Genomic DNA, 25,152 nt, shown 5'->3' with positions numbered 1-25,152 from the left:
CTCCTTCTATCTCGTCTCTCCTTCCCTCTTTCTTTCCTTCCCACTCCCTTCCATATTTCTGGGGGATCTATACTCTATAAGGACAGCCTTTCTCAGCTGAACACCAGCTTCTCCATTTCTGCCTAATCCACAACCCACCTCTACTGGTAGTTACTTAATTTTTTAAAAGATGTAATTCTCATTGTTTTATGTACATATAATTGGTCCCATCCTAAAACAATGAAACCCATTAAATCAAGGGTTTGATTATTGAGTTGTATTATTTTCCCCAAAGCACAATAAGAGGAATAAGTCAATGTTACAACACGAACTAAGCACTACCCGGCACCTCCTAAAGCCATCCTGTTGACCACGCTTGGTGGAACATTTGAGGCTTGCCAGGGCCCTCCATAAGCATTTGCCGGCTGACCAAAGTGCATGATCCCCACAGCCTTCAGACCAGTGTTGCTCAAACTTGAGCTCCTGGAGAGCTTGTGAAAACATTTCTAGGCCACATCCGCAGGTATTCTAATTCAGTAGGTCTGGGTGGGACCCGGGAGCCTGCATTTCTAACAAGCTGCCCCAGGTGATGTCCATGCTTCTGGTCTGAGGATCGCAGTTTAAGTAGGTCTCGGGCCACTGGGCATCAAAATCACTTGTACGTGATTAAGATGTTCATTCTGGGTACTATCCACCAGACATTCTGATTCCTTAGGTCTGGGTGGATGCCCAGAATCTGCCTTATCAACCAGCACTCCAAGGAACTCTGGAGACCACCTTTAAGAAACACTGCCTGGACCACCGTTAGCATCTGGAACTTGGAGGTGAGGCAGAGGTGAGGTGACCTGCCTCAAGGTCAACCTGCAAGACAGGGACAACTCCTTCTCCCTCTTGCTTGGGCCCTAAACCTCAGAGCACCCTGGACCTCCCTCTTTCCCTCCTATCCCAATTCAGTGTGTCAGCAAACCCTGTTGGCTCTTCCTTCAAAATATATTTAGATTTTCTATAAAAGACTCCAGCAAAAAGACATGGGGGGTGGGATGGTAACTGAAACAAGACTGGTGAAATGTTGAGCGTTGTTGAAACTGGGAGTTCCTTTTTTTAATCACAATTTTTATGTATATTTGAGTTTTTCCATAATAAAAGTTTTTATTTTTAAGTCTTTGATCTAACAAATCCACTTCTGGGAATTTACCTTAATGGAAATTTTAGATACAGAAAGGAATCTTACAAATAAAAATATTTTCAAATAATAATAGCGAAAAATTGACAACATACTAAATTCTCATAATAGGACAACAATAAACTGTGGGACAGCCCTCAGTGGAATTTTAGGTCACTAAAGACATTTATTCAGGCTATGTACCAACATGGAAAATATACTATTAAGTGAAAAACAGGATATTACATTCTATACATTGCATGATAAAACTATGCAAAGACATATCTTTAAAAAAGTTGAAATTTAAAAATAATTTTATATATCCATAATCTGACTACTTCCCACCATCTTCAATGCAATGATCCTTGCTTGAGTCCATCCTGAGTCCCACTGTGTCTCTCCCCCCTACATCTGTGTAACAGCCCTGCATTGGTCTCCCTGCTTCCACCCTTCCTCCCTCCCATCTCTTCTCCATGTGGCAGCCAGACAGGTGCTTCAAAAATGTAAATCAGACCATGACCCTCTCTGTGCAGACCCTACAAAGGCTTCCCATATTTTCCAAATAAAAGCCCAGCCTCGACCTTACCACTGCCCTCCAGGCTGCAGGACGCGTCGCCTCTCCTGCTCTGATCTACTGCTCTGCCCACCACCTCACTCCTGCCAATCCAGCCACACTGGCCTCCTTGCTATTCTTCACTCACCGTCTCCAGCTTCAGGACCTCTGCACTGCTGTTTCCTCTGCGAGGGGGAGGTGAGGGAGTGTGTTGCCTCCAGACATCTGGATGAGTGTGTCCCTCGCTCCTCCACAGCAGCTCTTGGGAGAGGCTCACCTGAGCTCCTTGTCTAAACCAGCACTGCTCCCCCTCTGCACCCCACACCCTTTATCTTTCTTTATAGTGCTTAATCAACACCTCCCATGGTACATTTGTTTGTAGTGTCTTCTACTTACTAGAATACAAATTCCTTGAGAACAAAGACCTTATGTCTGATTCTCTGCTGAATCCCTAGTACCTGGTACAGAGCCTGGCACATAGTAGGTGATCAATAAATACCTGGTGAATGAAAGAATGTTGACCTAACTAACCACCCAAGAGAGCTGTAAGCTTCACGTGGGCTTTCTGTTTCTTGGGTGATCTCGCCCTCCCCAAAACCTCTTGGCAGGAGCAGAACCCTAGAAGGAGCCCAATGGGAACTAAGCTGGCTGCTCATTTTCCCATCGGAAGCCTCTGTGGCACACACAGCATGAAGTGCATCCCTGTAAACTGGAGGCAGCAGAGCAGAGCAGTGCATCCCTGTAAACTGGTGGCTAACAGCACTGGCTTTGGGAAGTCAAATCCTGGCTTACTACTACTAGCTGTGCAGCCTTGGCAAAATTCTGAGAATTTTTTGAGCATTAGTTTTTTCCCTGCATAGAAAGAGGATATTAACAGTTCCTACTTCCCAAGGATGGGGCGGGTCCCAAACCAGAGAATGCCCATAAAGCTCTAAACAAGCACAGTGCCTGGCACAGGGTAGGTGTGCCACAAGAGGCAGTCAAATTAATCAACAGCCACATAGGTGCCTTTGTCTCTTTCAAGTATACAATGTGCTCCTAGATGTGCTTTATCTCATCTCAGCCTTTCAACAACCCCATCAGTTTTATCACCATTTTACAGGTGAGGAAACCAGACCAAAGAGGAATAAAGTGCTTGCCTACATCATACACTGGATCTGACTACAACTCCTGCGCCCTCTCCTCCAGAACACAAGCTGTTATTACTGCCGAGGCTAATCATGATCTGGATGGCCCAGCAGTGCCACGGGCTCTAAAGCACGTGCCTAGTGTGAGGTTGTGGACAGCAAATGAATCCAGCAAATGAAACCAGCCAGTAAGCCACACCTTCCCAAACATCGGATGGAGGCCGGAGGACAAGGGCTCCTGCGTCTCTGAATGAGGCTCGTGAACAAGTCTGAACAGACAAACCATCTGTCAGAGTCCACCCAGGATTTAAAACATGTCCTGTTCTCCCGGGAGGGAGAATACAAAAGCTCTTTCTGTACAGTTTCTCTGCTAAGAGCTGGGCAGCAGTTCTAGGCAGCAAATGCCACCTTTGGCGTCTAATGTCCTTATTGCCCTGCAACCTCTGACCCAGTGTGCTCTGATGAAAGTATTTCTTCCCAAAGGTAAGCAGGGGAGAAGCCCTGCACGGAGCTCTGGGCCGGGCTCTTGTCAGTCTCCCCCACCTGTCCAGGATCAAAGGCCACGCGAGGCACAGGGCGGGGAAGAGGTCAGCCAGTGTCAGAGTTGAATTTTAGAACCAAAAGGCCAAAAAAATCACAGATTCTCAGGAGTCACGGATATTACAAATGCAGCATCTGACAGAGACAAAGAAACTTATCACTGTAACACCTTAAGCCTCACGGGGTTGGCAGAGATTACACTGGATGGGAAGGGGCAAAAGTTGCTTCCAAACTGGGAATTCTGATGGCTCCTGGCTCCTGGGCATCTTCTATCTGGTCAGACGCTTAGCAAGCACTCCCTGTGAGAACATGGACTGAGGGCTCCAGCCACAGAAGGGAGGCTGGGAGGACAGGCCTCAGATACCAATTCAATGGCAAAATTCTACAACCAGGCCCCTTGGAACCAGAAATCAGAAGAGGAGACGGCAGCCTTCAGAAGGATCCCACCAGACCAGCAAGCCCTGGCCTCTGATGTGTTATGAGACCCTGATGGTGCCAGGTTTGTGGCAGGCCACCAACTACCAAGAGACTTTGAGAGCAATATCACGATGGCGAGCTTGATGGCGTATGCTCCTTGCTGGGAACACACTATTGTTGGCAGCACTTAGCTGCCTGTGGAGCCCTGCACTGCACCCAGACTGATAGCTTCCATTGGCACAGTGTTTACAACAGAGGAGACTGTTCTTGCCCCAAACCCTGGAGATGGCCTAGGAAGGGGGGTCGACAATGGCTTGGCCAGGCAGTGGGATAAGTCTGAGGGTCACCTTGGGAGTCAGCTGGAAAAGTGGCCAATATACCCACCCCACCCCTGCCTCATCCACATTCAGTTAAGGTCACTTTAGGTACCTACGTTAATGAACTTCACTGATTTTTTTTAAATGAGGGAGAGTTCTAGGGTAGTCATAGCTTGTATCCAAACTATAAAAATCTCTCTCTATATAAAAAATCTCTCTGAAGAGAGGTCAGCATCCCAGGCTGCTCAGAGCAGGGCAGACCAAAAGACAGAAGTTGGACTGCTTGGCTGGTGTGAAAAATTCCCAGGAGAAACAGCAGGAAGTACGTGAGGAGGGGAAATGCTCTGGCTCCTAGGAGCTTGGAAGTCCTGTGCCCTGGGAGATAGACTGTCTTCCTCCTCCAGGAAGTCCCTGGTACTTTTCTCTGTCTGTGGCGAGAGAGAGGAGGAGCTTGCTCCTTTGGGGATCAATCCTAGGAGCATCTCTGGCTGCCAGACCTGGTTGGAGGGACCAGCTCAGACTGGTGATGTGCTCTAGCCAGGATCAGAACTCGTCCCGCAGCTGAGGGGGACTGTCCATGCCAAAGAAAGAGGACAGCCTCCCCTGGAGGTCCCGTTCCCGCTTCACGAAGGCGGTGAAGGAGGAGACACAGTTGCCAATAAAGTGGTCGGCTTGGCCGAGGATGTATAGGTCAATCTGGGCCACGTCAGGCTTCAGGCTCACCACCTTCACCTGCAGGAGGAAGGGCAGGGCGTTTCAGCCAGGGTGCAGGCCAAGGTGGCTGGCTCAGCCAAGGCCTGCAGCCATAGCCCCAGCCTTCTTCCCCTGTGCTGAAGTTACAGACATAAAAGGAGGCACAGAGGGGATTAAGACGTAGCGTTGGGCATCTGAGAGCAGTGTTGTCCAGCAGCTCCGGGGCCCACCCCAACATGGAACATCCCCTTCCCCAGCACCCTTTCCCCTCTGCCAGCCTCAACTCTAAACACACCCCTCATGCATACTCTGTGCCTCTGCTTGTTAGTTCTCTCTTCCTGGAATGCCTTCTCCCTTCCCATTAAAATCCCAACCATACTGTCAAGGCTCAGCTCTAGCTCTACTTTTCTCACGAAGCCCTAGCCGGACAGGTTTGGCTTCCCCCAATAAACTGATCTAACCAAAGAGCACCCCACCCATCCAGTTCTGCTGCCTGGATGCCTCGGAGCCTAAAGTCCTGTCCAATCAATTCCGGAGATATTCTCCAAAGGTGAGCCCTTATCTTGATGCATTACCACTCCCTGGCAACCACCACAATCTCCTGCATCTTCACTGGTCCCCTCGCTGCCTCTCCTCCTGGTCTGCTCACCACACAGCAGCCAGAGGAAATTTTCTTAGATACTCCTACCTGCCTGTCCCGCCCTCCACCCCAAGCTGAACACCCTTAAATGGTGCCCTATTGCTCTTCAGATCAAGATGACAAGTCCTGAATGAGGCCCACAAGGCCCTGTTCAGCCTACCTCTCCATCTCCTCTCATGCCTCCCCCTCATCCCTTGAGCTCCAGCCAATACACACCAAGCTCCCTCCTCCTTAAGACCTTTGCACATGCTCTTCCCTCTGTGTGGGGTGCTTGTCTCTTTGCCTGGTTAATTCCTATTTAGCCTTCAGCCGGCAGCTCAAGTCTCACCTCCTTGGGGAAGCTCTCTCTGGCCCCCAGGCTAGGACAGGCTCCTCTGCCCTACACTCCCACAGAACCAGTTCCTTCACCTCACAGCACACGTCTCCCTTTATAGTTTTCACTTCTTAGTGATTCTGATTAATGTCCGTCTCCTGCACCTGACTGGGGCCAGGGCTGAGTCGGTTTGCTTGTCACGCGGCCTGGGGCCTGTCTCAGTAAACATCTGTTGACTGGACGAGGGAGTGAGCCCCACCTCCACCCTCGGACCTCTCTTGTGGCGCACGTTATAGTTCTCTGCAGAGCCTCTTTCCTGAGTCTAGACCATGAGCCTTGCAGGCAGCCCCCCAACTTATCAGTATCCCTGGCTCAGTCCTGGCCCAGCTTAATGGAAGAGCAGGCTCAGTTCAGCAGGAAGGGTGGGCTCTGGGCCTGTGGAGAGGGGGGGCTGAGGAGTGGGGAAGGACAAGGGCAGCGGCATGGGAACAAGAAGTAGAAAATGGCAGGAGGCTCAAGGCGTAACAAACACATCAACTCTAAAACTCACAAAAACTCCCTGGGGCTCTCCAAGTGCTTCCACTTAGCACAGAGGTGGGGGTGGGGGCAGAACTGGGGCTGAAAGTGTTTTGCTGTCACACAGAGATTTCTGATGTAACAAAAATCATCATCTTGCTATTTGGAAGGTAGTAAAGAAATAATACTAGTTTAATCATGGCAAAATCCCCCAAGCGATTCCACCCACGCCCTGAAACTTACCCGCTCTGTGTCATGCCCACTATAATTAGCTCTGAGCCCTCTTGGGTAAATTCTATCCCTTCTTGGGACTTTGCTTTCTCAGCTATAAAACGCAGGGGTTGGGTCAGAGGCGCTCGGGGGTCTCCCAGCTCTGATACTCTTCTATAAAGTGGGTGGGTGGGAGACCAGAATGCACTGACTCAGCACCTTCTCCACAAGCCGCAGCTTCCAGCCTGTGTCTGGGGTGAAGAGAGAGAGAGAGCCCCTCCACATAAGGCCGAGGGTGTCCACTGCTGGAGAGCAGGTATCTGCCTTTTAGGGTCTGCACAAGCATTTAGGGCTTTCATTCATTCAACAGTCTTATTGAACGCTTACTACTGATTCAGCCCTTTCATCGATACATACTTATTACCTGCTCTGCAATCAGGCAGTACCAAGCACATTCTGCTATTTAGTCATATACTGAATACCTACATTCACTGCTCCCTTCAGCATTTACTAAGCACAAAAGAGCCTTCCCTTTATTCATCAACCACCTACTTCTACTATCAATGACACTAACTTTACTGAACGCTTATTTTGTACTGGAACTGTTTTAATTTCTTTATATCTGATCTTCACAGTCACTCTATGAGAAGGGTACTACACTCAGTCTCATTTTATAGACAAAGAAACAGAAGCACAGAGAGGTAAAGTAACTTGTGCAGGGCTGCAGAGTGAATAGAGCCCACATTCTGTGGCTCCAAAGTCTACGCTCTTTCTCTGCTACGCTGGATCTCTACCAAGGGACCACTCTCAGCGTCCTTATTCAACAAACATTTACCAAGCGTCTACTACGTGTTAGGCACTGTCCTGGACACTGGTGATGGCAGGGTGGGGTCTCAGACCTGGAGGAGGTCAACGTACCAGTCTAGACTCTGAGGAATAGAACCATGAGTCAGCCTTGGATCCTGCCTTCAAGGAGCCCCAACTCCTGGGAAGAAACAGGACACACTTCTACCCTAGTCTCACATAGTCTAGAAAGCGTCCCAAGAGAAGATGTGATAAAGTGCAACAATAGCTCCCAGTAGGGACACATTAGCGACAGGAGTGGAGAAAAAACCGGAGAGCATCTGTGGAGTGTTTGAGCTGAGGTTTGAAAGAAGGGTAGAGACTGGAGAGGAATGGAATGTCCAAGCAAAAGCCTGGTGGTGTGAGGTCATGAAGCACGCAGTGGGAGCGCTGGGACCACCCTGGCTCTTTCTTTGATTCCCTGCCTGCTGCATACCCACCGGCCTGCACCTACCTTCCCTTTGAAGAGCTGCTGGATCTCAGGCACATAACTCTCAGAATCCGTAGCAATGTAGACCGACTGGGCGTTCAGTGCCTTCACCCAGAGCTTCACCGCCCGCCTGATTTCCTTCAGGTCGGGGAGGCACATGGTCATGGTGAGGGGGACCGCTGTGCTGCGGCTGTAGCCCACGCACTGTGGAGAGGCCATGAAGTGGGAGCCTGCAGTCCCGTCCTTCAGCATGGCGCAGGCGTTCTTCTGTGGGATGGGGTGGGGGGACAGAGTTAAAGACAGCAACTGGCCCGGAACCCCAGAAGCAAGAGCTGGTAAGTGGAAAAAGGCAGGCAATATAGGAGGAGCTCAGCCCTGTTTTTTAAAAAAGCATTGAGGGAAGAGGGAAATGCATCAAAACAGTAACAGTGGTTATTTCTGGGTAGTGGGATACTGGCTTTTTACAAATTTTTTTTCTTGCCCTTACTGCATTATCTGGGACCTCCAGTAGAATTCTGAACCATGGTGGTGATAATGGGCAGCCTTATCTGATTTCTGACTTCAGTGGGAACACTTCTGATAGCTCCCACGAAGTCCATGTTTGCTGTGGGTTTCAGAGAGATAGCCTTTATCAAGCTAAGGTGGGTCCCTCCTATTCCTGGTTGGTTGAGTTTTTTTTTTAATCATGAATGAGTGTTGACTTTTATCAAATGCTCTCTTGGCCTCTGTTGAGATGGTTATATGATTTTTCTTCTTTGGGTGTTAATATAGTGAATTTAATTGCATTCCTGGGATAAATTTTACTTGTTTATGTTGTATATTCTTAATATGTTATCGGATTTTACTTGCTCGTATTTCACTCAGGATCCGTGCATCTATGTTCATCAGGGAGAATGGGCTGCACTTTTCTGAGTCACCCTTATCTGCATTTGGTATTAGCATTTTGCTAGCTTTATGAAAAACAGCTTCTTATACCTTTTTATGTTTGAGGAAAGTATAGATGGGAACTACCTGTTCCTTGAAAGTTTAGCTGAGTGCACTCATCAACTATTCCAGGCCTGGCTGCCCTTCTCTGTGGAAGCGGGGCAAGAAGGGAGCCTAGTGGGTAAATGTGTGATTACTTCCTCAATTGACTCTGAATGAATTTTGACCTAATTTCTCTACTTTTCAGTAATTTTCAAGTCTTCGACAATGAGCATTTCTAACATACATACATAAATATACATATCTTCTTATGTAAATTAAGGAGTTTGTCTACGTTGCTCCTGTTATCTTCACACGGAGGATAACCTGAGGAGGTTTCTGCACACTTAAGCAGCCTCCAGATTCGGAGGATGACATCTTCATTTCTTGGGAGCCCCACCCAATCTCTAGAGCTAGTTTTTCAACAAGGAGTCTACTGGCTAAACACTGAGCTGAGACGAGGACTCCTGAGCTCTGGGTCTTTCTCTGGCTTGCTGCCTGACCCATGGTCTAGCTTGATACCTCAGTTTATTCATCTGCAAAATGATAATGGCAACTGTTAAAAATGGAGCTCGTGGGGTCAGCCTTGTGGTGTAGTGGTTAAGCTCACACTTTCCACTTTGGCAGCCTGGGTTCGTGGGTTTGAATCCCAGGCGTGGACCTACACCACTCACCAGCTACGCTGTGGTGGTGACCCACATACAAGATAGAGGACAATTGGCACAGATGTTAGCTCAGGGAAAACCTTCCTCAGCAAAAAAAAAAAAGGAGCTGGCAAGCAAGCACTTTGGAGCCACATTTCTGATGTGTCTATGGCAGGAACATGGGGCACAGTCCGATGGACTTGGCTGACTGAGACCTCTCTGCCCTGGCTGGGACTTGGTGTAACAGGTTCACTGTTCAACCCCCACAGGCATGAGCCCTGCTTAGGGATATGTCCAACCCAGCCATGAGAGGAAGGGGGAAGTTACCCAGTCGGAGCCAATGCGCAGGTGAATGCCCACGTACGGCCGGATGAGGTGGGTGCGGATCTGCATCTCTCCTGTTCTCACCATCTCATCTGACCATACCATGTACTTCTGGAGCGGCCTATGTTCCTCTAGGACGGGGAACTGGGCTGGGGCCCCTGGCAGAGCAAGCACTGGATGTTCCTTTGGAGAAAATCTAGGCACAAGACAGATGAGGGGAAGTCAGACAGCGTATGCACAGAGAGCCTGGCCACCACCCCCACGGGAAAAAGGATGGCATTGCACCATGCCCCAGAGACCCTGTGCAGGGGCCTCTGTAACAGGCAAGAAGCAGGAGAGGTTGTGAAACCCCAACGGGCTGATAAGAAACCCTGGCGGTGGCAAGAGGCACACTATGCAATACTGTCCCGCCACAGAGAATTTACAACCCTCTTTGCTTGCTTAACAATTAAAAATTTACAGTAGAGTATTCCAACCTTTTGTATGTCATGCTGGCTTCCAATCTGTGGTGTGGTAATTCACTCCAGGGTGGGGTGTCTGGACTGAGCCTTTGCCCTTTTACCCACATGGCGGGATTGGGATGTGCAGCTGCTTCCAGAGGGCAATGGACAGGTCCCACTAACAGGGAATGTGTACACTGGATGAGATCACTCACTCAACATTTAACACATATTTATCGATTGCCTATTACGTGCTGGGGCCCAGGGGAGAACAAGACAGGCATGGTCCCCGCCCTCATGGAAAGCACCAGAGTCTGCCGATGCCCCCATCATACTCTCCTGAAGGCTCTCCTCCTCCCTTGCACACTATGCACCTTGTCATTGTTTCACCTCTGTCTTTTCTGCTGCACTCAGGCTTCTGAAAGCAGTGCCTCCAGGCACCTAGAACAGCAACTGTCACACCTAAGAGCTCAGTAAAAATTGTTGACTGAATGAATGAGGTGCAAACCTGTGTTCCCTCATCAGCTAAACCCAGGCTATATCTGAGCAACGTGAAACCCTGATGTTCCATAAACTCACACTGCACTTTCAAACTCCAGACCTCTCGGACTTCTTCCCCCTACGTGGAATGCTTTCTCTCTGCCGGCTAAAATCCTTTTCTTAAAATCATGAAACAGGCACAGCCGCTCTGGAAAAGTCTGGCAGTATCTTACAAAACCAGACAATCAATTACCATATGACCCAGCAACTGTACTCTTAGGCATTTATCCCAGAGAAATAAAAACCTATATTTACACACAAACCAGTACACAAATGTTCATAGCAGCTTCATTCATAATAGCCAAAAACTGGAAACAACTCAGAAATCGCTCCAGAAGTGAAGGGTTAAAGAAACTGTGGTGCATCCATACCATGGAACACTATTGCAATAAAAAGGAACAAACTATTGATCCAGGCAACAACTTGGATGGATCTCAAGGGAACTATGCCAAGTGAAACAAGCCAATCCCAAAAGGCTACATATTGTATGATTCCATGTATATAACATTTTCGAAATAACAAATTACAGAAGAGAACATAAATGAAAAGACATTAGTGGTGGCCAGGGGCTAGAGTGTGTGAGTGTGAGAGAGAGTGTGTGTGTGTGTGTGTGTGTGTGTGTGTGTTTAGGGAGGTGGGTATGGTTATAAACTGGCCACACCACACAAGGATCCTTGTGATCTTAGAACTCTTCAATATCTTGACTGTGGTGGTGGATCCACGAACATACACACGTGATAAAATCACATAGAACTAAATACACACACACATACACACACAGAAGTGAGCACAAGTAAAACTGGGGATATCTGAATAAGACAGGTGGACATCACCCTGGTTGTGACAGTGTACGGTTTTCCGGCTTTGCAAATGTTACCATCGGCAGAAACTGGGTAAACGGTACACGGGCTCTCTCTATATTATTTCTTACAACTGCATGTCAATCTACAATTATCTCAATAAAAATTTTAATGAAATATTGTTAAATATTTCAAAGCACACAGGAAAATACAGAAAATAATTTACCGATCCACATACCCATGACTCAAATTAGCAGATATTCTTTGCTTCGTACAAATACTTAGTATTTAAAAAAAAATACACATCTAAACAAAAGCTCTATCCTATCACCTCTTTTCCTTCTTTTCTTCTTCTTCCCAGAAGGTACTGTGGTTTTACACATGATTACACTTTTACTATTTATATAAATGTAAAAAATGCTTTTTACCCAGTGTAACGGTAAAAGCATGGGCTGTTGAGCTAGGCAGCCTTGTTCTAACGTTGACTGTGCCACTTACTAACTTGGCAGGTGACTTAACCATTCTGTGCCTCAGTTTCCTTATCTGTATAATAGAGCTGATAACAGTTCCTACCTCATAGGGCTGTTGAGAAGATTAAATGGATTAACATAAGCAAAGCATTCAGAATAGCCCTTGGCACACAGAAAGCTCTGGGAAAATTCTGACTATCATCATCATATTGTACATGACCTATTTCAACTTTTTAAAAATTCAACTTTATGTTTCAGAGATTTGGCTACGTTGATCATGTGATCACGTTAGCTTCTCTTGAAGGTTCCCATTTTGCACAAATAAACTGCAATTTACCTATGTAGTCCCCTCCTGCTGGAGAGTGAGGTGGTTCCAATCTTCCACCCAAACAACAGTGCTGCAATGGACATGCCACTCATTCTTTACACCCAACCCAAACACCTCGCCCAGCTAACACCTTCCAAACCCGCAAGACCAGTCACCACTACCAAGCCTCAGCTCCTAGGCAAGGGCTCCCTGTCCCACGTCTCCTTCACCGCCCTAGGCACACTGATGTGCTCAACAACTTCTTCCCGTCTCCACTGTCAGCCCATGAGGGTAGGGGCCCCAGCAGTCTTGCTCACCATGATTCCCACACACATGGTCCAGGGCCTGTGACAAGGATGCAACAAGCAAGTGTTCCATGGCTTGACTCTATATAATGCTCATCTTGTCAGATTTTAATTTTGTATGTACATACATGTGAATCATTTATTGAGCCTTAATTTGATAGGCAATGTTCCAATTGCTTTGTGTATACTAACTCATTTGATTCCCATAAGAGCTCTGTGAGGTAAGTACTATTGTTATTCTCATTTGACAGATGAGGAAATTGAAGCACAGAAAGGTTAAGTAACGTGCCCATGGTCACAAAGCTAGAAATTGGTGGAGTTGGGATTTGAATCCAGGCAGTCTACTTCAGAATCTATGTTCTTAACTACTATTCCTCACTCCCATCTCCCCCACCCCAGTCAACAAGTACCTCAAGAGCTGACTCTGTGGCTTATTCTTCTGATTTCCAGCTCCTAGCACAGGTCTCAATACACAGTAGTATAATAAATATTTTTGCAGAGAATGAACAAATGAGAAGGATTCAGGGATCTCACCAGAAAGACCAGATTAGGTTCTCAGGGGTTAGAGGAAGAAGCAGCAAATATTAACTGAGCATCTAATATGGGCCAGGCCCTTGGCCAAGTTCCTTTTAGATGCCAGCTTAAAGGATTTCAAAAGGAAAGCAGGAGTTTGTGATCTCCCAGCAACTTGGAACACTAAGATCAAATCAGGATCTGTGCCCTCTCGGACCTCTTGGAAGGAACCTGCTGCTGGCCCTTGGTGAATTCCAGATTTGGAAAATCCACCTTCCCACCAGATCTGGATCAGCACACAGTTGTCCTAATGGGACATCAGCTCTGACCTGAAAAGCAGCAAGAAGCCAAGACTGGTGAGCTCATTTGCTCCCAATGAGAGTGTTGTTTGGAAAGAAAGAGGGGACTAAGGGTCTTATTTGGAAAGAAAGCTTGCCCACCTCCATCTGCCCCCTAACTGTCCACCCTAGGTCAGGCCCTTAGCCTGGTCACTACCCAGCTGAAGAAGGCACGCTCTCCTGCTGCTGGGCGCAGAGAACTTCTGGGGTACTTCACCACCACAGCTACTCCACTGAGATCTCCCAACAACCTGGTGCTTCTCTATGCACAGCATCCACTTCTGTGCCCCGGATACACCTATGGATGTACACCAGTGGACGCATACCATGCTGAATGCAGAGGACGCAGGGACACAAACGAGCCAGAGCCTTGCTCTCCATGGCCCTGCTGTGACGAACTACCTTTCCTTCCAGCTCTTTGCACAGCTAGCTCCTCATCTTCCTTCAGGTGTCAGCTCCGCCAATTACACATCACCTGTCTATATCCTCTCAGGGAGGCTGCAGCCTGGGAGAAAGACAAGCCACGTGCTCAAATACCTGTTACCTTCATACTACAAGAATGGTTCGGCATGATGGTCCACAGCCTTCTAACAGCAAATGTGTAATAAATATCTGTTGAATTAAACATCCACCAGGGTATTTATAGACTCAGAACCAGCAGAGCTGGAAAGATCCTCAGAAATCACTTCATGGGGAAGAAATACCTCTTAGCCCCTTCCCCTACTACCCAATCTTCAGCTGGACACAAAGCAGCTCCAAATAAAGATATTTATTAGTACTTCTTGTAGCTAGCTATGGCTATGTGCCTAAATACCAGCCAATGAGCTGTAAGCAACCTGGAAGGAAGACTCCTTAAAAAGGTCAGGATGTATCCTTCTTCTACTCCTTTTGTCCTTTCAGCTGCCTGGGGCAAGGGTATGATGGCTAAAGTTTTTTTTTTTTAAAGATTTTATTTTTTTCCTTTTTCTCCCCAAAGCCCCCTGGTACATAGTTGTATATTCTTCGTTGTGGGTCCTTCCAGTTGTGGCGTGTGGGACGCCGCCTCAGCGTGGTTTGATGAGCAGTGCCATGTCTGCGCCCAGGATTCGAACCAACGAAACACTGGGCCGCCTGCAACGGAGCGCGCGAACTTAACCACTCGGCCACGGGGCCAGCCCCTGATGGCTAAAGTTTTATCAGTCATCTTGCCCCTGAGGTGACACTGAGGAAAAAGCCAGTACTGGGGCGCTGAGCAGAGAGATGGGTGCCTAATTCCTGAGGACACAGCGGCACTGCCATGCAGTCCTGGGCTGAATACTCCAGTACTTTTTAACTTAAGAAAACAACAAACTTCTATCTTGTTAGTCTGCTATTGTTTTCGGTCTTGTTACAAGTAGCCTAAATTAGACTTGTGGCTATCAAAACCTTTAGCTGATACACAAGAGGGTTACTGGTTGAAGGAGGGGAGCGGACTCCTCCAACTTGGCCCCCACTGCTGCCCCCGTGGCACCACAGGCACTTCTCAAGAACTCTGAGGAACAGTTTGAAAACCAATGATCTTACTCACCCTTTTCATGTTATAAATGGAGCACTTTGGCCAGAGAAGGGAAGCAATCTGCCTAGCCACATGGTGAGCCCGGAGAAGAGCCTGACCCTTTCCAATGTCATTCTCCCTACACCCATACCCAACCCCCAAAGGACAATATTCTACAGCAAGTAAGTGTCCACTATTCTACAAAATGTCTAAAATACATACACCCTCAAACTCACCCCTACAAAGCATTCACAGGCTTATCAGATTGCTTCACCAGAGCCTGCAAAGCCCTGCATGGTCTGCCCACTGCCCACTGCTCCAATCTCCTGCCCTATGTGGAAGATTAATTCTTTGAATCTCTTCCCAGTGGGTGGGCTCTATATCCTCTCCCATAGCATCTGGTGGAAGTGACACTGTTCAGCTGCTAGGCCCAAGCTTCAGTGGGCCAGCAGCTTTCACCTCCTGTCCCTTGGAACACTCACTCCCCAGATGCGCCCTCAGAACCCAGCTACCATGCTGTCAGAAGTCCAAGCCACATGGAGAGGTCAAGTGCATGCATGCCAACTGACTGCTCCAGCTGAGCTCCCGGATGACAGCCAGCATGAGCCCTCTTGGACATGAAACTCAGTCAAGCCTTCAGATGACTCCAGCCCCAGACGAGAGCTGACTACAGCCACATGATACTACAAGCAAGAAGTGCCCAGCTAACCCAAGTGTCCATCAACAGAAGAATGGATAAACAAAATGTGGTCTATACCTACAAAGGACTATTATTCAGATTTTGATATATGCTACAACACAGGTGAACCCTGAAGACATTATGTTAAGTGAAATAAGCCAGACACAAAAGGACAAATATTATATGATTCCACTTATATAAAGTTCCTAGAATAGGTAAAATCATAGAGAGAGAAAGGTAGCATAGAGGTTACCAGGGCCTGGGGAAGGGGAACAGAGAGTTACTGTTTAATGGGTACAGAGTTTCTGTTTGGGATGATGAAGAAGTTCTGGAGATGCATAGTGGTGATGGTCGTACAACAATATCAATGTTCTTAATGCCACTGAATTGTACACTTAAAAATGGTTAAATAAATACATGCAGACACTCCACTGGCATAAATACACATATACACACCAGTAACCATTTTTTGAAATCTCATGTTTTTATATGTTTAGAACTAATCCTGTCAAGAATATTTACGAACCTGGTAAATATTGATATTAATTACTCTTCAGAAAAGATCGTGAATTAAATAATTGATGACAAACTATATATAATAATTTTGTTTTACGTTAATACGTATAGGTATGTATATGTGTACAAAAATGTCTGGAGAATGGAAGTATATATATCAAAATGCTAGCAGTGTTTTTTTGAGAAGTGATAGGATTATGAGTAAATTTAGCTTTTTTCTTTATTAAAAAAAAAAACAACGAATCTCCCAACAAGTCTGTGGTGGATATTCTAAACGGTATTCATTCCAAGAAATTAGATGTCTAATGCGGATTGAAATTTTGTCCGGTTGGGATTCCATGAAGAAAATGGATAAATAGAACACAAACAAAAGAACTCCTCGGCTAAGCCTAGTCTATCCACAGAACTCTGAGATATACTAATAAATTGCTGCTGAGCCACTAAGTTTTGGAGTGATTTATTATGCAGCAACAGAGGACAGGAACAGCCTACCATTGTCCTCACGTGCCCCACACCAGCCACACTGGCCTTCTTCCTGCCCCTTGGCCACACGAAACTTGTTCCTGCCTCAGAGCCTCTGTGCTCAAGGTCCCCGCCAAGAAGAACTACCTTCCCCTCCAGCTCTTTGCCGGGCTGACTCCTCACCCTTTAGGTCTGTTATGGGTTGAATGCTTGTGGGTCCCCAAATCCACATGTTGAAGCCCTTAGCCCCAGTGTGATGGTATCAGGAGGTGGGGCCTTTGCGCGGTGATTAGGTTTAGAGGAGGTCACGAGGGTGGAGTCCTCATGATGGGATTAGCAGCCTTGTAAGAGACCAGAGAGCTTGCTCTCCCTCCAACATGTGAGGATACAGCAAGAAGGCCCTGCCTGCAAGCCAAGAAGTCCTTACCGGAACCTGATCATACTGGCACCCTGCTCTCAGACTTCCCAGCCTCCAGAACTGAGAAATAAACGTCTGTTGTTTAAGCCCCCTCCTCTGCGGTATTTTGTTACAGCAGCCTGAGCTGACGAAGACAAGGTCTCAGCCCTGCCAATCACACATCACCTGTTCGTCCTTCATAGCACTATGTCTTCTGGAACTGTCTAACGTAAGTTTATTCACTGTCTCCCCTATTAGGCTCAGCTCCATCAGGGCAGAGGTTTTATCTGCCTTATTCTTGCCTGTATTCCCAGAGTCCAGACCAGTGCCTGACACTCAGGAGGGGCTTCTAAAACAGGTGTGGAAGGGAGACAGGCATGAAGGAAGCCAGCTGCCTAGGCGGCCCTAACTCTCTCACACAGGCTCCAGGGACCTCATCTTCCCTGTTAGACTTCCTTTCCCAAAAACTTGGCTGTAAGGCACAAGCTTCCCCAAGGCCTCACCCAATTCCTAGAACTCAACGAACTCAAACATGACTATGGGGCAACGGACAAGCATTTCAGCAGCACTCCCTGACTGGTGCATCCACGCAGCACCGTCCCTTCTCTTCCGACCAGGATTGTCCACTTTTTTTGGCTTTCTGGAATTTGCTTTTGGAGCTGCTTTTAGAGCCGGTGTGATTTTTTTCTTTTTTCTGGCATTTTGTCAAAAGGGGCAAATCTCCATCCTTGGAGGGCAGGTCTGCCTTCTGGCCACAGGTCCAGTCTTTCAGAGCTGAATGGGGAGAACCAAGCCAGTGATCAAAAGGGAATGTCCTATCTGGGATCAACAATGAGGGGGGATTAGAATCTGCCATGACTGAGCATCCTCACTAGCTCATGAACTAGCTCTGAGGGCAAGTCTGAGGGCAAATAGGAACTGCCAGCTGTTAAAGGCACAGCTGTTTTCTCCACGGTGATTAAGAAGGGGAGCTCTGAAGTCAGACTGCCTGGGTTCAAATCCCAGTTCTGCCACTTCAAGCTGTGTGACCTTGGGAAAGTAACTTCACGCCTCTCTGCTTCAAATTTTTTATGTGTAAAGCACAGATGACAATAACATGTCCCACAGACTTGTGGAAGGATTAAATAAGTCATCCCCTTAGAAGACTTAGGTGGTGAAGTGAAGAGTTAGAACTGTGTCTAGCACACAGCAGGCACTGAATAAACATGAGCTCTTACTAGCTACTAAAGACTCACATGCAGACCCCAGCTGTCTGCTGAACAGCTGCATTATCTTGGGCAAGTTATTTAACCTCATTGAGCTCAGTTTCCTCACCTTTCAAATGGAAACGGATCATAATACCCACTTCATGACATTTCTCAAAGGCTTAAATAAAATAAAGCATGTAAATAATAAAAGTAACAGCTAACACTGGTTGGCCCCCTCCTGTGTGCCGTGTGCTTTATACACTAGGAGGCAGATACCATAGTGCTCCTTCCATTAAACCAAGGAGGAAACTCAGTCCAGACAGCTGGAGTGGCTTGCTCAGGGTCACCTGAGAGAGATGCAGGGCTGGGTCAGAGCTCAGGTCTGTCTTATCCTGAGCCTGTGCTCGTCTCTCTACATCAGTCTATCTTTGGCCCAGTAAATGCCACGTGCTGTGACCACGCATGAATTCATAAGCTCCTAAGCCAAGACTGACCTCTAAGCCCACGCTCTTTTTTGCCACGCTATAGCATCAAGGGCAAATGCACTGTGTTAGCTATCATCATTACAACTAGACTGTAGCTCCCTGAAGGCTGAGGCTGGGTCTTCCTCATTTTTATATATCACCTCTGGCCTTTGAGTACTCTGTCGCATACACAACAGACGCTCTATAAATATTTCACAGCCTGTGCCTATGCCCTGCTAACCTATTTTTTTTAATAGGGCCTACTGGAACGCAATTAATAAAGTAAATTCAATTATTATCAGGATGACATCATTTCTCAGTCTGCACCTGAAGTTGTTCTTCTCTAGAAGCTGCTTCGAATTTTCACCTTGTGAAAAGGAAGGTAACAGGGGAGTGATTCTCACGCCTAGAGGAGGAAATCGAGACTCATGTGACTATATAATAGCCTTTTTATGACATCCTTTATCGGCTGATAAACTGTTGCTCAACCTTGTGGCAGGTCAACGTCCCGCCGTGTCAGGCGCTGAGATGGGAACAGATCACATAGGATCCCAAGTTCAACAGACAGAATGGCTGCACCTTTGGTCTCATACATCAGGGTGTGGTAGAGGGGGAGAGGGTCAGGAAGGTCCATGAGCCCCATGCCCCTCCCCTAAACCCAGCAATGCTGCCCCTCCAAGTACCTCTGGATCCACTGGTCTTTGTAGGAGGCACTGAAAGAAATGCCTGCAAAAAGCTCCGACTTGTTGAAACTCACATGAAACTGATCCCAAAATGGGCCAAAGGGGTTTCCTTCCTGTAGAGAGAGAGCATCAAAGGCTTACTGCGGGGGAGGGGAAGCCAACTGGGGATGGGGCCAAGGAACGGTGATGGGGCAACCCTGGGTGATTAACTCAGGCTGAATCACCCTCATGGGATGGCTCAGTAGGAATGTCACCTTGTAATTCCTGGGCTGGGGCCGAGGAGGGCAGCCCTGCCTCCAGTGTGGTTTCCAGCAGGAGATGTTCACCACAGTGTCTGAAGGAGTCTTTCCTGCTCACATGCCACATTCTACTAACCCTGCAGCATTGGTGGGGGTCTGGGGAGGAAGTGGACCTTGGAACTGGGACAAGGGCTTCAAGAGACTTTCAAGACCAGCTGATCCAATGCCCTCATTTTCAAGATGGAGACCAGGGGCCAGAGAAGGTAAGGAACTTGCCCAAGCTCACACAGCAAGTGAGGGCAGTGTTGGGGCAGTAAGCCAGGTCTCCCTTCTCAAAATTCGTGGCTCCTCCAACCACCCACCCCAGACTTCAACATGAGCATTGAAAGACATATTGGGGATTGTCTTATTCCTAAAGTGCAGACATTTACAAATTTCTACTACAAAATATGATAGCTTCTCATTTACCTGCTGAGAGGCAGGGCAGTATACAAGTTAGGAGGGTGGACAATGGAGTCAAATTAGCTAGGGTTGAATCCCAGCTCCACCGCTTGTTTGCTTTGTGACCTTGGACAAAATATTGAACCTCTCTGTGTCACACTCAGTGTCCTCTCTGGAAAATGGGGATATTAATAGTACTTTCCTCATGGAGCAGTGAGAGGATTAAGTGGATTAAGATGTGTAAAGCTCTTAGCATGGTACTGGCATGTAGTAAGTGCTATGTGAGTATTAGTTATTAGTACTGATATGGCACTTTACAGTGTACAAAGTACCCTTACACCTGGCCCCCATGACACTTTATAAGGGAGACAGAGCTGGGAATGGCATCTTTATTTTGTAGGTAGAAATAAAGGCTCAGAGGAAACAAAGTCCTCTGCTTAGGTAACACCACTGACAAATGCCAGAAATGGAACTTAAGTCTCCATCTTTCTACTCTAAGCCCTTCTGGTGCCTCCCCCCGCATACTGCCATTACCCAGTGTCTCGGGGGCCTAGAGAGCATGAAACAGGCAGAAAGAGCCCCCCAAACCCACAAGACCCACCTTCATGGGGCACGTCTTCTTATCAGGGCTTCGCTGGGCTGCTACCTCAAAGCAGTACGCCACCCGCCTCTCAGGGGGCCAGTGGGTGGGTGCCAGCTTCTCCATGAAGTCCTCCAGGCTGATGACGCGATGGTAGGCCTGGAGGGGCTCCAGCTTGAAGTACTTCTGGTAGGACACGTGGAGCTACAGGAAAGGGAGAAAAGGAGGAGCGAGGGTCCCTCCTCAGTTTCCTAGTGGCTATTTTAGAGACATTTATTACAGCCATACACTCCAAGACCCAGACAGCTCAGACCACATGTCAATGGAAACTTGTGGCAAAAGACACCAAAGTTAGGACAGAGACAGACTGGGACAAGATACCTGCAAACTAAAGAAAAAATAGTAGTATTCCTTGTATTAAAAAAATGCCTGCTGATCCATAAGAAAAAAGACAAATGACAAAAAAGAAAATATGGGCAAAGGACAGGAGAGAACAACTCACAGCCAAGGAAACCCAAAGAGCCAATATACTCAAAAGGTGTGCAACTTCACTAGTAATTGGGTCAAAGCAAATTACAGTTACAAGACATCACTCCTTACCCATGAGACTAGTGAAATTTAACAGCTTAACTCTAATTGTTGGAAAGGATGTGGGGAAATGGGCATTTTCGTACATGGCTGGTACAAGTGTACATTTTGGAACAAACACTTTGGAATGTAACCTTGCAGCATCTAATAGAACTTAAAATGCTCCTTCCACCTCTAAGTATTTGCCCTTGAGAAGTTTTTGTACTCTGCACCAGGAGATGGGCACAAGGATGCTCAGAGCCACAGTAGAAGTATAGGAAAGAACCCGGAATGAGTCACACCAAAGACACTAAATCAGCAACAGTGGTTGTCTCTGGGGGTAGGGGTGGGGAGAAGAGCTACGATTAGCTTCAGGAGCCAAGAGACATTGTACCTTTTAATAACTTTATCTGTAACATTGTATGTCTTTTATCAACAAAAAGAAAAGATGCAGCAAAAATGAGAAAATGTTTATAATTATCACTTCAGTGGTGGGTGCATGGATGGTGATTGTATTCATCTCTCTTTTTTTTTTCGGTGAGGAGGATTAGCCCTGAGCTAACATCTGTGCCAATCTTCCTCTATTTTGTATGTGGGATGCCACCACAGCATGGCTTGATAAACAGTGTGTAGGTCCACACCTGGGATAAGAAACAGCAAACCCCGGGCCACTGAAGCAGAGTACACAAACTTAACCACTATGCCCACAGGGCTGGCTGGCCCCTAATCTCTATATTTTTCTAGATTAAAAAACTTCTTAGAACATCATGGAATAAAATTTAGACTTTACCCTATAGGTCAGGGTTCCCAAGCACGTTTCACTAGTTCATGTGGATAAAGAGTTCTGCAATAAAAAGGCTCCAGAATTAAACAGGCTTGGGAAATGCTGTGTTAAGCTGGTTTCTTTTTTTTTTTTTTGAGGAAGATTAGCCCTGAGCTAACTGCTGCCAATCCTCCTCTTTTTGCTGAGGAAGACTGGCCCTGAGCTAACATCCATGCCCATCTTCCTCTACTTTATACATGGGATGCCTACCACAGCATGGCTTTTGCCAAGCGGTGCCAAGTCCGCACCCGGGATCCAAATCGGTAAACCCAGGGCTGCCGAGATGCAGAACGTGTGAACTTAACTGCTACGCCACCAGGCTGGCCCAAGCTGGTTTCTTTACTACAAGACTTCTCAGGGCCTCTAACACGCTGATGTGCGTTTTGAATCTCCAATTTTGGGGGGATGGGAAATTGAGAATATAATTTCCCAAACTGATTTAACCACTGCACGCTTCTTGCATGAGCCACTGGCATTGCAATGGCACAGACTTTGGGAATTTTAACTGTTAGCAACAAGGTCTTGCTGAAGGAATTTAAGCAGAAATAACACGTGCTTTGCCTTTTTGAAAGATCACTGTGGTGGTGGAGGAGAGAATGTATTGATGGTAAGATTAAGAGGAAGGAGAAGAATTGGAGGTTACTGCGATAGTCCTTTGATTTGTTCAAGTATTCATTCAATATGTACTTTTGAGCATCTCTCACAAGTCCAAATGAAGATGGAGAGACACAGACAGGTCAGAAGATGTAAAGGAGGGTGAAGCAGAGGGTAAAGGGAGGCAATTGGGGTGACTTCTATGTCCTTGGCTTGGTATCCAGGTGAATGGAGGTGACAGAAACTAAGGCTGGGAATATAGGTGGTGACACAGGTGACACAGAAGGGGAAAGCTGCCAAGTTCAGTTCCGGCTTTGAGAATTTGAGACATCTATGGGACATGCAAGTAGACTCAAGGGTCTAGGAGTTAGAAACACAGGTCTGTGGTCAAAGAGTCTAGGCCATAGAGAAATTTAGGAGGTATGTGGAGAAGAGTGAAAGCCACAAGAGTCAACAGAAATGTATAGCAAAGCAAATAATGGTAATAATAGCAACGATATTTATTGAGTGCCAAGTTAGTGCCAGCTGCTGTATTCATTGCACATCATGGGGTTGCTCATCTGTTTCTAAGATGTAGGAATACAACCATCTCCAGTTTGTTTATGAAGAAACCCAGGCAGACAGAATCCAGATAACTCATCTGAGGTCACACAACCAATAAGCAAACAGAAAGAGGAGACACACCAACATTCAAACAGTGAGTGGAGAGAGAGGGGCCCCCAATACAGCACAAAGAGGAAAATACTGAGAGGTCAGGGCTGAAGCAGGAACAGGCTGTGTCTTGGAAGCCAGGAGAATAGGGAAGTTCAGGAATGACAGAGGTTCACGGGGCCAGGTGCCACTGGGAGGTCATCAGTTGAGATAAAGACTGAGAAATGACCCCTGGCTTTGGCGATTTTGAGGTCCCTGGTGACCTCTGTGAGAAAGGTCCCAGTGGGGAAGGGGAGCCCAATTGGGACAGGTTGAGTAACCCATAGAAAGCAAGACATGGAGACTCCAAAACACTCTTGGGTGAGGAAGCAAGGTGAGAGAAAGCAGGCAAGGCAGAGGGAGATGAACGGACGTCTAAACCACATCAGTGAATGCAAAAAATCTGAACACCAACGGCTCCCGTTGCTGAAGATTTCCTGTGTCCTACAAATTTTACATCAATGAGCTCAGTTGATTTAAAGATGAGGAAACAGGCACAAAGAGGTCAAGTATCCTGCCCAAGATACACAGCTAGTAAGTGGCCCAGCCAGGCTATGATCTCTTAACCTCTAACTGTTAAAAACCTCTCTAAATACAGGTATGCAAAGGAAAAAATAAAAGCTATGCAGAGAAAAGACTATAAGAATGAAATACAGTGTTTTGTACATACTAAATATAATTTTTGAAGTATATTAAAAACTTTTAAAGTCAATTCATTAAATTTTAATTCAGTTCTTACTGCGAGGCCCCGATGGATACAAAGTGAACAAAGGCAGACACAGGACCAGCGGAAGACACAAAGAATAAGCAAGGAGCCAGAGGATGCTGAGCATCACCATGCTAAGGGAGCCCCTTGATGGGGAAGAGGTGGTTCTGGAGCCAGACTGCCTGGGTTTGTGGCCTTGGACACATTATTAATTAACCTGTGTTTCAGTTTCTTCTTCAAAACTGACAGTAGCACCCATTACCCTTTGACCAGTGGGACGTACAGAGGGTGGGACCAACCAGGGCTGGAAATGGGGCATTAGGTTCAGGTCACAAGCTCTGGAGTCAGACAGACATGGGCTTGAATTCCAGCTCTACAACTCACAAGCTGTGTGACCTTGGGCAAGTTACCTAACCTCTCTAAACTCCAGCTTCCTCACAGGGATGTGATGAGGGAGAAAAGAGCTCATCTTCATGCAGTGCTCAGAACAGTGCCTGGCAGACAGGCACTGTTAGCCACTGTTATTCCAGAGAAGACAGTTCTGGGTGGGGGTAGGGCAAGCTCAGAGGTGTGGAAGGTAAAGCACAGAGAAGGACTCAGGGTCAAGCAGAGGTGAACAGCATTGGGGAAGGGTGGACAAGGGCTAAGGTCTGTGGGAGGTACTCACATTGGTGAAGGGAGGCTTGTGATGCTGGTACTCAATCCAAGGGGGTACAGCCAGGGTGCGGTTCAACAACTTTGCAAATGCCAGGGAGCCCAAGAAATGATCAGCCTGGTTCCCAAAGCGCCCTGGATGGTAAATTGTGGGTGAAGTGAGGCTGGGGCATTGAGGGCATGGGGCATGCAGGGCTCAGACAGGATGTGGAGCCAAGAGCTGGGACGGCCAGGACACCAAAGAGAGCCAGAGGAGCTGGCAGGATGGGATCAACTCTGAACCCCAGTGTCTGACAGTCAAGGCCCACAGGCCCTGCCCTGTCTGCCTCAGCCACTCCAGGTTCCTTGCTGTTTCCCAAACATGCTCTACACTTCCCATCCCCACCCCGTGCCTTTGCTCTTGCTGTTCCCTCAGTCAGGAGTGCCTTTCCACCTCTATCTTCACTCCCCTGTGCATAAAGGGGCAACTCGAATGCCTCACCTGCCATACTCAGTCCCCCTCCTCGGACTGTAGTTACTTAGGGTTCTTCACTTTTCCTAGAATGTCTTTTCCCACTTCCTGGCCTTTGTACT

At 47.2% G+C, this 25,152-nt stretch overlaps 2 protein-coding genes across 2 annotated transcripts in view; one reads left to right on the top strand and one right to left on the bottom strand.

Moving 5' to 3' along the window:
* Positions 1 to 1,027: 1,027 nt before the first annotated feature.
* The window catches only part of POFUT1 (protein O-fucosyltransferase 1), a 25,509-nt gene continuing 1,384 nt past the window's right edge, over positions 1,028 to 25,152 (bottom strand). The window contains exons 2-7 of the mRNA XM_046679991.1: positions 24,593 to 24,714; positions 20,567 to 20,749; positions 19,286 to 19,398; positions 9,675 to 9,867; positions 7,765 to 8,007; positions 1,028 to 4,827 (exon numbers count right to left, since the gene is read on the bottom strand). Of these exons, the coding sequence (XP_046535947.1) occupies positions 4,639 to 4,827; positions 7,765 to 8,007; positions 9,675 to 9,867; positions 19,286 to 19,398; positions 20,567 to 20,749; positions 24,593 to 24,714 (1,043 nt within the window). The 3' untranslated portion in view covers positions 1,028 to 4,638. The remainder of the gene's footprint in view (positions 4,828 to 7,764; positions 8,008 to 9,674; positions 9,868 to 19,285; positions 19,399 to 20,566; positions 20,750 to 24,592; positions 24,715 to 25,152) is intronic.
* PLAGL2 (PLAG1 like zinc finger 2) overlaps positions 19,603 to 25,152 on the top strand; it is a 20,583-nt gene continuing 15,033 nt past the window's right edge. The window contains exon 1 of the mRNA XM_046679988.1: positions 19,603 to 19,787. The gene's annotated coding sequence lies outside the window, so the exon portion shown is untranslated. The remainder of the gene's footprint in view (positions 19,788 to 25,152) is intronic.

The sequence above is a fragment of the Equus quagga genome, chromosome 12 (genome assembly GCF_021613505.1).
Source record: "Equus quagga isolate Etosha38 chromosome 12, UCLA_HA_Equagga_1.0, whole genome shotgun sequence".
Lineage (NCBI taxonomy): Eukaryota > Metazoa > Chordata > Mammalia > Perissodactyla > Equidae > Equus > Equus quagga.
Note: the sequence above shows the minus strand (reverse complement) of the source record. Positions and strands in the feature narration are given on the sequence as shown.